Source organism: Dendronephthya gigantea, unplaced genomic scaffold (genome assembly GCF_004324835.1).
Source record: "Dendronephthya gigantea isolate DGI-Jeju-01 unplaced genomic scaffold, DenGig_1.0 000004F, whole genome shotgun sequence".
In the NCBI taxonomy this organism is placed as follows: domain Eukaryota; kingdom Metazoa; phylum Cnidaria; class Anthozoa; order Malacalcyonacea; family Nephtheidae; genus Dendronephthya; species Dendronephthya gigantea.
In genome coordinates, this window is record NW_021163014.1 from 2,859,079 (window position 1) to 2,871,113 (window position 12,035).

The 12,035-nt window shown below is 37.0% G+C and overlaps 1 protein-coding gene across 1 annotated transcript; it reads left to right on the top strand.

Annotated features, from left to right (window-relative positions):
- Positions 1–2,446: 2,446 nt before the first annotated feature.
- On the top strand, positions 2,447–3,853 carry LOC114545132. Its single transcript, XM_028563480.1, has 3 exons — positions 2,447–2,575; positions 2,665–3,138; positions 3,227–3,853. Exons 1-3 carry the CDS (start codon positions 2,447–2,449, stop codon positions 3,776–3,778), a joined length of 1,155 nt encoding a protein of 384 aa, XP_028419281.1. The 3' UTR covers positions 3,779–3,853.
- The last annotated feature ends 8,182 nt before the right edge of the window (positions 3,854–12,035 follow it).

The window sequence follows — 12,035 nt, forward strand, 5'->3', positions numbered from 1 at the left end:
TGTGTATGGTCTCAGTTATTAGGCATTTGGTAATATGCCCGTGATAGCCACGTCGAGCTCAAAAAAAAAAAAATAGAATAGTTGGGAATTTGTAAACATATTATATACACACATATCTATGATACTATTATATTTAGTCCACTTAAGTTCATCATAGCTCACTCGAAGCTGGGGACAGCTTATTCTAGGTGAGGAGGATTGTTACGCAAAGCTTTATTGTGTTTAGAGATATGCATATAAAAATAGCTGTAAAAATAGGAATATCAATAGCATGACAGGGATTAGTGAATGATTTTTGCCACAAGACGCCTGAGTAAATATAATTTTCGGCCATTAGCAAACATTAATCGCCTTTCCCTTTCATGTATGACATATCGTGGGATTAAATAAGAAATAAGGTGAAAATATTTACAATCCTCTCAGAACTAATACCTGGATAAACAGTCTTAAGTCTTCACTTATCTTAATGGTTGCATTTTTATAAAAAGTGTGCGTGCTGTAGGCCATTCAAGTTCTTATGTCAATCAATTGTGTTAAAAATGTTGCTCGGTCAAGCATGTAATAGATTACGTCATCAAAAGTTCAGTTCGATAAAATAAGAGTGAAAATAGTTTAAGTTGAAAGATATTGTTCACAGACGTATTGTTGGTATATTTTACTAGTTGTTGATGATGAATATTTTAAGTTGTGAACATTTTTAAGTATTGATCGATTGAGCAGAAGACCAACTCGACTACTGCGACAACGCCTTAAACAAACAAGGTATGAGAGCTGGAACGAGCTTCTAAGACCAACCCACATTTATAACTTACAACGCTGATTGGTTGGATAAGGATCAGCCCACTCTGGTTGATGACGTCTGCAAGTTTCCCTCAACCGTTACTATAAAAGGGCGTGCACAACACCCCAACCTTCAGTGGACTAGCGGAGTAAAAAGCATGTGAAACGTTAAGAAGCTCAACCTGACGGAACAGACGACCAAAGACAAGAACGCAAAACGACGAAGATCGAGAAGTAGAGAAGAGAAGAACGGAGAAAGAAAAGAACAGTTTTGAACTTTAATAAACCCTTGTAAAGATCTCCTACCTCGCGTAAATAGAAAATAAAAGCTACTTAACACGTTGATGCGTGATTCACTTTAGCCGAACCGTAAATTTAAAAATTTTGTTTTGCGTTTTGTTTGCGAAAAGCAATATATTTCGAACTTTTAGAGTGGAAAAGAAGGCGACCTACGCTTTGAGATTAGGGACCTTAAGATTGACGTTTACCGGAAACCGTTTACCGAAAGCGGCAACGTTCAGTGCATGGCGTAGCCAGCCGGAAATTTTAGTCATGCTATATATGCTAAAATTTTGGTGTTCATTGACGTGAAAACAATGAATTTCTAAAGAAATGAATAATGATTATAACATAAAATTTGCATTTCTAGTCTACAGGGTGTATAAAAAAAAAACGCAACGCTTAATATTCATTAATATCCTCTTTGTTCTACAACACAAAAGACGTTTGGCCCCTGGAATGCGAGAAAACTTGTAATCATATTCTAGCGGCACAATCGTCGGTAAACAAAGTCGGGTGCGTAAACCAACGAGCTGAACTGAAAGTATTTAACGAGTAAAATTTTATTTACAATTTATTTTACAAGGTCGACAGTTAGCATTCAAGTTATCATGCACGACAATAAAAACTGGCTATTCGGTTGTTAGCTGCACCATTATTAGTGTAGCTGATTTGACTATTAGCAGTTGAACTGTACGATTAGAAGCCATCTAAAATCCCAGGGGCATAAAATTTATTGAGCTTATGAACAATATGACTATTAGAATATTAAGTGGTTGCGTTTTTTTTGAGACACCCTGTACAGGCCATAAAAATAATTACATACCGATGGGCTGGGTATAGAAATGTAAATCAAGTTCTAAGAAAAAGGTTTTCCGAGCCAAATTATAAGTTCTTCTTATTTGCTAAATATTGAGAGGTTTCTGCTTCAGTGACTCCAAGCAATTGAAGACCTGAACGAGCTTTGAAGAGAAATCATAATGTGACTAGGCATAGTTATTGTAGTGGGAGGGTTTGGAAGACCGGCAAACTTCAAAGTGACACGTGACTATTCGATACTTGAACTTGAAGAAAGACATCACGTGACAGTCAAGGTGCATACATTTTAATTTTGTAGTATAATTTTATGTTGCCGATCAGAAAATTTGGATTTTTTCGATAGTTTTACAACGATTTCATAAATATTGCATTTTTGTCGTACTTTACTTATGCGAAAGGCAACGTTTGAGACCTTTTTATGTGCTATTGGTCCAGCTGCTTCCGCTGTATATAGTATCGACGGGGTGCCAGCTATCATATTTCAAGTCACAAATATATTTAGTGAACCTTCAGACAGCGATACTCTTCGAATAGACACAATAAAACTCAGCTTTTACGTATTGGAAACATGGATATAGATGATGAGTACGAATCCGAGTTTCCTGTTAGCCTTTGCTCCGACTTCGAGCAAACTATGGCACTTCTCGAGATGGATATTGAGGAGGTTCAGTCGGAAGTTGAACACTCGCTTGAAGAGGTAATAGAAATGGTATAGTCATACGGTAGTTACACTTCATACCGTTAGTATTACTAAAACCTTAATTGTTATTACACCTTTCCCTCCAGGTAGAAGGAAAGAAGCAGTTTCCTTGCAACTTCTGCGAGAAAGTTTGCAAATCAAAAGGTGGCTTAACGAAACACCAGCGGAGTAAACACGTCGAACAAGTGGGTGAGAGTTCATCTTCATCTAAAATTGAGAAAAATGTGTTATCAGTAGAAAACGTGTGCTCTATTATCCGCGACATCGGTCGACATTTGGTTGACGAAAAACTTTATAAAGAGGAACAAACAGCAGAAATATTCAAGCTTTCTCCAACTGATTTATTTGTCAGCTTTGTCAATCAACTCTTACTGAAATTTAAAAGGAAGAGAAATCAAGACAAATTTCTTACAGAATTTTATGGAAATTCATATGCCAACTGGAAAAAATTCTTTCATCCTTATGGAGAACAGAAAATAGTTTTTCTTATGTTAATCCATCTTCCCCAACGCCTGATTGGATTCCTAGAGAAAGGTCAAGATGACCAAGGAATATCAAAGGTATAGTTCTTATTTTAGATTGTTAAAATCACAAGTATTTTGCCAGTCCTGATAACCTTTTTTGATTTAATTGTTGACTAAATTTTAGGAGGAGATGTCCCTATTACCTCATGAATATGGACCATTATCTTACCTTACTGGTTATGTGATACGATCATTTTACCAAAAGAGCAAAAATTGTTCCAGAAGCAACTCCGCCCGCAACAAAGAAATTCAAGCTTTGATGTCATCAATGAGACAGGAAACAGAGAGGAATGAATATATTTCATCTTTATCAAGAGGTGGACTTTGGGCACCCCATGAATGGATTGTTAGGATTGCAGAGGTTGCTGAGTTGGCATTCAGAAAGAGTACAAATAAAGACAAGGTTACTTTTCTTCCAGTAGACATTACAGTTAATGAAGTATTAACTTCCCCTCTTGTTAAAAGCTTATGGAACAATATCATTCAAAACTGTTCTGTACAAATTTCAAAAGAATGTCAATGTTTATGTTTGGAAAATGTAGTGAAACTATATGTTACTGTCAGATCTTTTTCATTGGCTAAAGATATTGTAAATAAGTATAAACTGAGTCAACGTACTCAGAAAACTAAAGCTCTACGAAAGGACCTGAAGAAAGCCAGTGAAGTATGCTTGTAATTATGTCATAAGTAATCTAGCACATTTGAGGTTAAAGGTTGAATAAATGGTGATTTGATACTCTATATAATTATTAAGTTTACAAGGTTTCTCGAGGATCATTATTGTACATTATTAGTTCATAAACATTGCTTTCAGTACAGCTACAGTATGCAATATTTAAAAGCATGGTTTATTTCAGAATGAATCCTGTGAGGCTGTGACATCACATTACAAAAAATAGTGAACTCAATGAAGTTACTCATGAAAATAAAAGCTTCCCATATGTATTCTTATGTATATTAAAGATGCAATTTGAAAAAAACAACACTCTTTATTAGGCAGTCAGCACATTTTGCTAGTCTGTGACAGATAGTATTATTATTCTAAACCCACAGATGCCTAAAATTGAAAGTAAGACCTTAATTTGTGTTACTCATGCACTTAAATTTCAACAAAAGCTCTATTTCAATAGGGAGGGGGGTGATGCAGCCTGTATATGTATTGTCTGAAATATTAGTGTCAATCAGTTAATGGTTTCTTCTTTTTTACTATTCTCTTGGGCAGCTGCTCCTCGCTCACATTGCACCACTTACTTTTCTTTCCGGAATGCCGTCCTGATACATTCCCCTCAATTGATTTGGGTGCAACATCTCGCAAGGTGGCAATTCTTAGGTCATTATAGCCAAATTCTGCAGCTGATGGGTTGTCACTTCTTCGTCCTTGGGCACGCTGGTAGCCAAAGTACTCTTCAACGTCATCTTGACAAAAACGTTCAGTCAAAACAAAGTCAAACCCCTCACTCAACAAGAACTTGGTTGTTGCTATAACTGATTTGATTGACATCTTTAATCCACTGAAGGTTTGGGTACTCAAGAACATACGTCCTCTGTCATCATCAGTGAATGCTCCTTCTCTCAATTCTGTCGACAATTTCCAATTGTTTAGGTATTCCAGAAAGACATTTTGCAGCCAATTGAATCTCTCGTCATCCATACTTCTGTAAGGAGCTAATAAAGCGTTGCGCTTCTTCTGGTGCTCGGTGGTGGATCGAACATTCATGCAGTCAAAAAAATCGTTCATCATCTTGCACAGTTTGGCGGTTTCCTCTGCTTCTCCTGATGAGAAATGGCGCTGTAGAGCTTGTGCAACTGTATTGCTCAACACTTGCACTGCCATGCTGACTTTCATCTTTGAATAGGACTTTAGGGCAATGTGATCTACGGTCAACTTAGGTAGCTGGTGGAGACCCGAATCAAGATCCGAGTAATATAGCTTGGCAATGTGTTCCCAGAGCAGGTACTTCTTGTTGTTCCACATGTAGCGTGTGCGCTTACCACTTCCAGAATTAAATAGGCAGTTTCTGGTAGTCTTAAGCAAATGTGGTGCATCAGAGAAGAAGTAGATTTTTCGACTTGGAGCAAAAAGATTTGGTGTGTAGTTTACCACTTCTGTACCTGGTTCGACCAAATCGGAATGCAGTTGGTAGAAGAGGCGATTAGGTGATGCTCCATCAGATACAGTGGCACAAACCCAGAGATTACACGTAAGCTCAAGTACAGATACAGCTTTCCAAAACAAAGGCATTATCTGATATGAAGTGACATCTTTAGTAAGAAAGTACGCAAGGGCATATTTAAGAACACTTGCAGCACCACGTACAAAAAATACCAGGGCATGGGTCGCAAGGTCAGACGATCCACTGCTAAGATTCAGTTCCTCTTCTCCAAGATCAACAAAGCCAATTAGTTAATTGGAGTGTTTATCAAAGACCAGCTTTGATTGGATTTTCATTTTATCAAATGAAAGGACAACATACCTCTGTATGTCAAAATACTGGCTTGTTTGATTCTTTAATCTTTCAATATTATCAGAATGAAAACCAGCCCTTGGCTTAAAGAAATTTCGGTAATCCCTGAGAGTTCTCTCACTTGGTAGTACCAAAACACCAGACTCTCGCAATTCTTTGTATGCTGCTGGAGACTTGGCATGAAGAGACAGGCAGAAAACGGATGATATGAGGATGGTACCTGGCAATAATAAAAACATATTAATGACTGTATAATAATCCATCAGGAGACTCTAATTGCCTAATGTAAAATAAAATAAGTAATATTTTTCCCAGTCTAAGGGCCAAAGGCACAAAAATGTTTTCTCACACAATCCAGGATAATAAATCTAGGGTAAACTGTTAAGAGTATTGTACAGGTTGACTATACAAAGCCACTTCTAGTTCTAGTTATTGAATTAAAGATTGGGTGCCATATACAGTCTACTTTTTCATATCTTTTCATTCAATCTTTTTTAAATGGCCTTCAGCACCCTGTCTACAATAACTTTCCTTCTGTTGTATGTCTTTTCCTATTTCAAACAACAATATTAAGGCCTACTATCATGGTGCAGTATACCTCCCAGCAGTGTGTGAAAAGTATGAATAGATAAACTATGTCATGCAAAAAACATGCTTCACTACCTTCTTCCAAATTTTGGCATAGCTAGTAGTTTCCTTTGCTGCTCCCAGAAAACTTTCATGTGGGGGGTTACATCATCACTTCTGTCAGCAAGAATTGCCAAGATATCTTTTTCCATTGTTTCGTCGATAGGGATGCTGTTGCTCTCAATTTCTTCCTCCAGTTCAGCAATTCGACCCTCAAGTTCTTTACAAACCAGCCTTTGCTGTTGAACAGTGGCAATTAACCTCTCCTTACTTGAGCCAGACAGGGGTGCATTACTTTTCAGAGGCTCTGTTCCTTTCTTGACAGCACTCTCTTTCATTTTTGTAAGGGATTTTTCCTTCTTGATACAATCAGAACAGGAGACGTTGCTGCAAAGCAACTCACAATGCTCTGACCTGATAAACACATGAGCCTGAAATGGTGGACCATCTTCTTCATAGCACTTTCACTCAATTGGGATTGTATGTCTCATGACACTGCTGGCACCACAAGTCGGACTGGGATCTTCACATAAAGAGACAATGTGTTTCTCTTTACTTAGACCTTGACAAACTTGAGCACTTTCCAAAGTGGCCATTAGGGTAGAGATGGATGTATGCTTTAAAGATCTTTTGTGATTAACATAAATATAATGGTCATCTGGTAAAAACCAGTTGTACACAGCAACAGAAAAGGTGAGTTCAGAAACAACTGAAAAGGAAAGCTTTGGTAGGGTATAAGGTGGCTGAAAAAACTCAAAAACTATACTGTCCTCTTCCCCTTTTTTGCACCATCTGTTCATCTTCAATGGTAATATCTTTTGTTGAAAGTGTTTAAAGTTTCGATAAACCACTAGGACAGGATCATCAATTTGCTGTCGCACTAGATCACGCCTTGGTGTAGCAGGAGGTGGAGGTGGTATACTCTTCACTGGCAAGTTTAAGAATGGAATTGCTCCACGAGCTAATATCTTACGAGTAGAAACTGAAAAAGAAAAAGACCTACTGTTAAATATATATATATATATATATATATATATATATATATATATATATATATATATATATTTATATATATATAAGTATAATCTTGTTGTTCGAAAAGACAAAAGAGTGCTCAATACTATAAGATGTTATAGTAGAGCGAATTAAGTAGATGAAATTAAGTCTTAAAATGAATTTATTTAGCTATCGCTACTCTGAGTTTCACGATTATCTCGATCTTCAGGCGATTAAATTCAGTTCGTTGGATTGCGTGATTAACGGTCGGCTCACGCGCACTGTTAATGTTTGCGCGTGCGTTTGAAATTTCCAGCATAAAATTTATCGCGATGGCGGCATTTAGCATATAGTTCTGATCTTTTGTTTAAAAGTATATGCTCATCAGCTTTCATAAGGCAAAGTTTTTCTTCAATGCAGAGATTACAACGCTTTCCACCAGGTTTGTGAGGATAAGCATGACGCAGAATTGACCATTTCAACTCGAACTCCGTATTGTCTCTTTTCAATCCCCAGATATACTTTGAGAGCTCCGTCTCCTTTTCATACTTCTCGTTGTTAATCGACTTCTTGTGGTTACGGAATCTTTCTTTGAACGAATTTGCAGTCATTCCAATATATTCCTTAATTTGCCCGTCGACTGATGCCACCCTTGCCTTATACACAATGCTTTTAGTTAAGCAGTTCTTATTCAAAGGGCATTCTTTCGGATTTCTACAGTTGCAATTATCTTGAGTTGGAGCGACTATGGGTTTGGATAAAACTTGCTTGTTATGGCGAGATATTACACTTTTAACGTTGGGCATGCAGCTATAGCTAACTTTTACTGTATTTCGGTTGAATAATTTGTGCAAAGGAGTTGTAGAGGGGAAGTGTTTATCGATAAGTTGTAGGAATATCCGAGCGATGTTTGTTTTCACTGATTTGCTAAATGGGGGGTTAAACCAGATGACGTTTCTTTGACGCTTACGTTTCGTGGATGGTGGAGAGGGCGGACAGCTGGACGAATATTGGAGGGGAACGTTGTAATTGCTCAACCCAAGTGCGTTTTCGTAGAAAGGTTTGCATTCATCAAAGGATTGCTTGTCGGAAGAAAGTGCTGAGATACGTTTGTTGATGGATTTGGGAATTTGCTTTATGATTGATGGTGGATGGTTTGATCGGCTGTTGAGATACAATGGTTCGTTGTTTGGTTTCCTGTAGGGTGTGTATTTCCCATTGGTTAAATTCAGTGTAATGTCCAAAAAGTTGACAACTTGATGGTTAACTTCGGCCGTTATTTTAAGACCAAATTGCTGGAACATGTCGTGCAGGATCTTCCTTGCATTGTCTGCACTCCTGCCGTTTACGCCTTTGATTACTGCAAGGCCATCGTCTCGGTAAAGCCCAACATATTCTTTGCCGAATTCATCCGCAAGTCTGTTTAGGACAAATAGACCAATCAACTCACAAATCTCGGCACCATCATAACTGCCCATGGTTACATCAAACAATGAATCGTTGCTTCGTTTTCTCCAAGCGTTACCGTTGTGGAATAAGAGGGATTTACGAGCGTGTTTGATTATAGAGATATCTTTGTCATATCTTTGATATATATATATATATATATATATATATATATATATATATATATATATATATATATATATCACCCTAGCATAGCTTTTACGAGTTTCAATATGAAACACGATAGACATTGCAAAAATTACTGATAATCTTTAAAGATCAGAGGAATCATACTTTTAGAAGATATCTATTGCAAACTTTACAGCATGAGTGACTATAATCAACAAATGAACTACCTATCACAGTAACTGCATATAGACATCGTCGTAAGGACAAACTATTTACTATGAAATTTCATATGGAAATACAACCCCTAAAAACGTTTGACAATTGAAATACAGTAGGCGAAATATCACCTTGAATTTGTCTTTTTTTAACAACTCCTATCTTGAGTTTTTTGGTTTACACATAGTACATTATCCACTGGGATTTTCTGACGCAAACTTGTGCCAAACAACTAATTATATGCATACAGGGGACTATTGTTTTCGACTCTGAAGGGTCGTGATCTTAAGGGCTTAAAAACCGCACCGATATGTAAATTTAGGAATAATATTATCAAATCAAAAATAAGAATATACTTACAAGTCTCATATTCTTCTTTCCTAAAATGCTTCTCACACACATACAGGTTTCCGCTATTGATTTGTCGACGCAAACCTTCGTCTACAACACGGTCCTTGGTGATAACACTTATCCAAGCTTCGCGAGTTTTCTTCGATAACTCATCTGTTTCCGAAGAGATTTTAAAAATTCCTATCCCGACGTGCTTTCGACTTGTCGCGCAACCAAATATGGAGCAATTCGCTCCTGGCATCGCGAAAAAGACGCCAAAATACAATGTTTTTGTGTCGCGCTTCCTTTAATCTATATGATTTTACGATGAAAACAACTCTGTTCGATGCACCTTGGTTCCCACGTGATTTAAGACAATAAGTTTTTTAGTCACGTGACCCGGTCTTCCAAACCCTCCCACTACAATAACTATGGACTAGGCAAGTTCAATAAATTTTTGAAATATCGTGTTTGGGTTGATCAAACGACGAAGATTCGAATAAATTTGATAATGTAGCACGCTACGGTGAGTAGCGATAGAGAATGATGGGTATTTTTATTATACGCAAGTTTATAAGCTCTCCCGCAAGTATTCTTCACGAAAGGTAAAGATTTAACCTTCTAAACTTTATTCTTTTTCAGTTCTAACTTTGATGAACGAGAAAATTTTGATCTGTGACATGCAATGCCGTCCTTCAAGCTAGCTTTAAAATGGCGAATAAGTGAACGATACAGGGGCATTAAATATTAAATTTACTAATAAAAGCAGCTTTCGTAAATCATGTGCATGAAAAAACTGGAGTCACAGTCTAATGATCATCTGACGAACAGCTGACAAACATGTTAATCAAATAACTTTGACTAATCACATGAACGCTTCACGTGCCTTCATAAGTATATGATTACAATATAATTATTAAGGCAGACCAGTTCTAGCCTCCTCTGCAGGCATCATTATGTATCAAATTATATTAGGTTATTAGGCATGGGTTAGCTGTGTCATGGAGGCGAGGAAAAATGTCGGAGATATGCCTGCCATAAATCGACACATTAAATTGCACTGCGCATACCAGCTCACGCATGCTAATCTTTTTAAAAAATGATACTTGTAACCTGATGATCCGTGAAGTGTGTAGTCTGAAAAATGTAATTTGTTCCATTTGACGTGGATAATATCCATTTCAAAATATTTCACATGTCAATATAGCTGTGCATTTAGGCGAAATCGAGCAAATATTATCGAGAAAATATTGAATTTGCCTCCGTTTGCGCACAGTTTTAACGCAGACTACGAAGACGAAGCTGGGTTATGCGTTTTAATTCAAGCGAATAGTTCTCGAGAGGCTAGGATAAAAGTGGGATTGATTTTCGTCGAGTTGCATGTATTGCTATCCTAGATCATAGATGTATGCCTCCTCCTGTGTCAATCATTTCATTGGATGTAAGGTTGACTGTTGAGTTCCTTAATATTTTGTTTTGCAACACCCAAGGGATTTGTTCATAATTTATGTTCACTCCATTATAAATACCACTCGTGTTTATAAAGTTGTACTGTTCAGAGAACAGTATACTAAGAGATACTGTTCAGTATTACTTTACATTGCTACATTCCTAGGCCAAAAAGCACACTTCTAACACGCAGAACGCATAAAAAACAATAAATGACGGATTTCAGCTTATTATCGGTGAGAAGTGCGACGAAAGCCTTATTTAATATCGTATTCGAAAATCAGTTAAAACTAGCAAGTCGATTGAAACCACTGCTTTTATAGTTTACTGGTCAGTGTAATACCTGGTTGCTTTGATTGGTTTTTACTGTAGATTGAACGTATGGTACGAGGTTCAATATTCAAGTTGAAAAACTACAGTGCTTTGAAATTAAAACGAGTGGAAGTCGTCCGGGAAAATGAGCAACAACTTTTTCTAGAAATTTTGCATCGTAATTCATAATTAGATAATCAATTTGTAGAAGACAAGACGTCCGCCACGTGCATTATTTCCATGCAGACCGTTCGGTCCTACCAATTGATTATTTCAAAATGAGCAAAGTTGTACCAACTGCTGCAATTCTATAAACTGGACATACAATACAAGACATACTGATACAGAAATAATTACAGCAACATCGAACAGGAGATGCTGGGACAGGTCACTAAACAAACGGTGAATTATTGAAAGACAATTTTACACCGAAACGAACGGGAAAATGCTTGAAAGAGCACATCATGGGTCTCACGCGAAACGTTAAATGAAGACAAAATATTTGGAGCATTGCCATTTGAACTATCAAACAAGAAGCAAAAATCTGTACCTGAATTTTGTCCGACCTCGGGACAACGCGAAAAAGCCAATGTTCCTTTACTTGTTAAATAATGTCCACAATTGAGCTTTTATAACATATATCTTCCATTGTGGATCAATCCTAAAATAACAATATATAGGGTAAATATTCATGAAAAATTGGATAAGAGAGAGCACTGTTTGTATTAATATGAAAATTTTGTATCTGAAATACGAAGAAATATATACAAAGACAACCAATACGTGAATAAGGAAAAAATCTGTTGAGCAACTGTACCTTAAAAAACATCCAACCATGAAAAACAATTTATCGATAATCTCGATCCAGAAGCGATTTGATTGTTCGACTGCCCTCCAAATCCCAGGGGAGTGCTTAAAAATTTAGTAGCTTCTCATAGGCACGGTATAAGCTAGCAATAGATA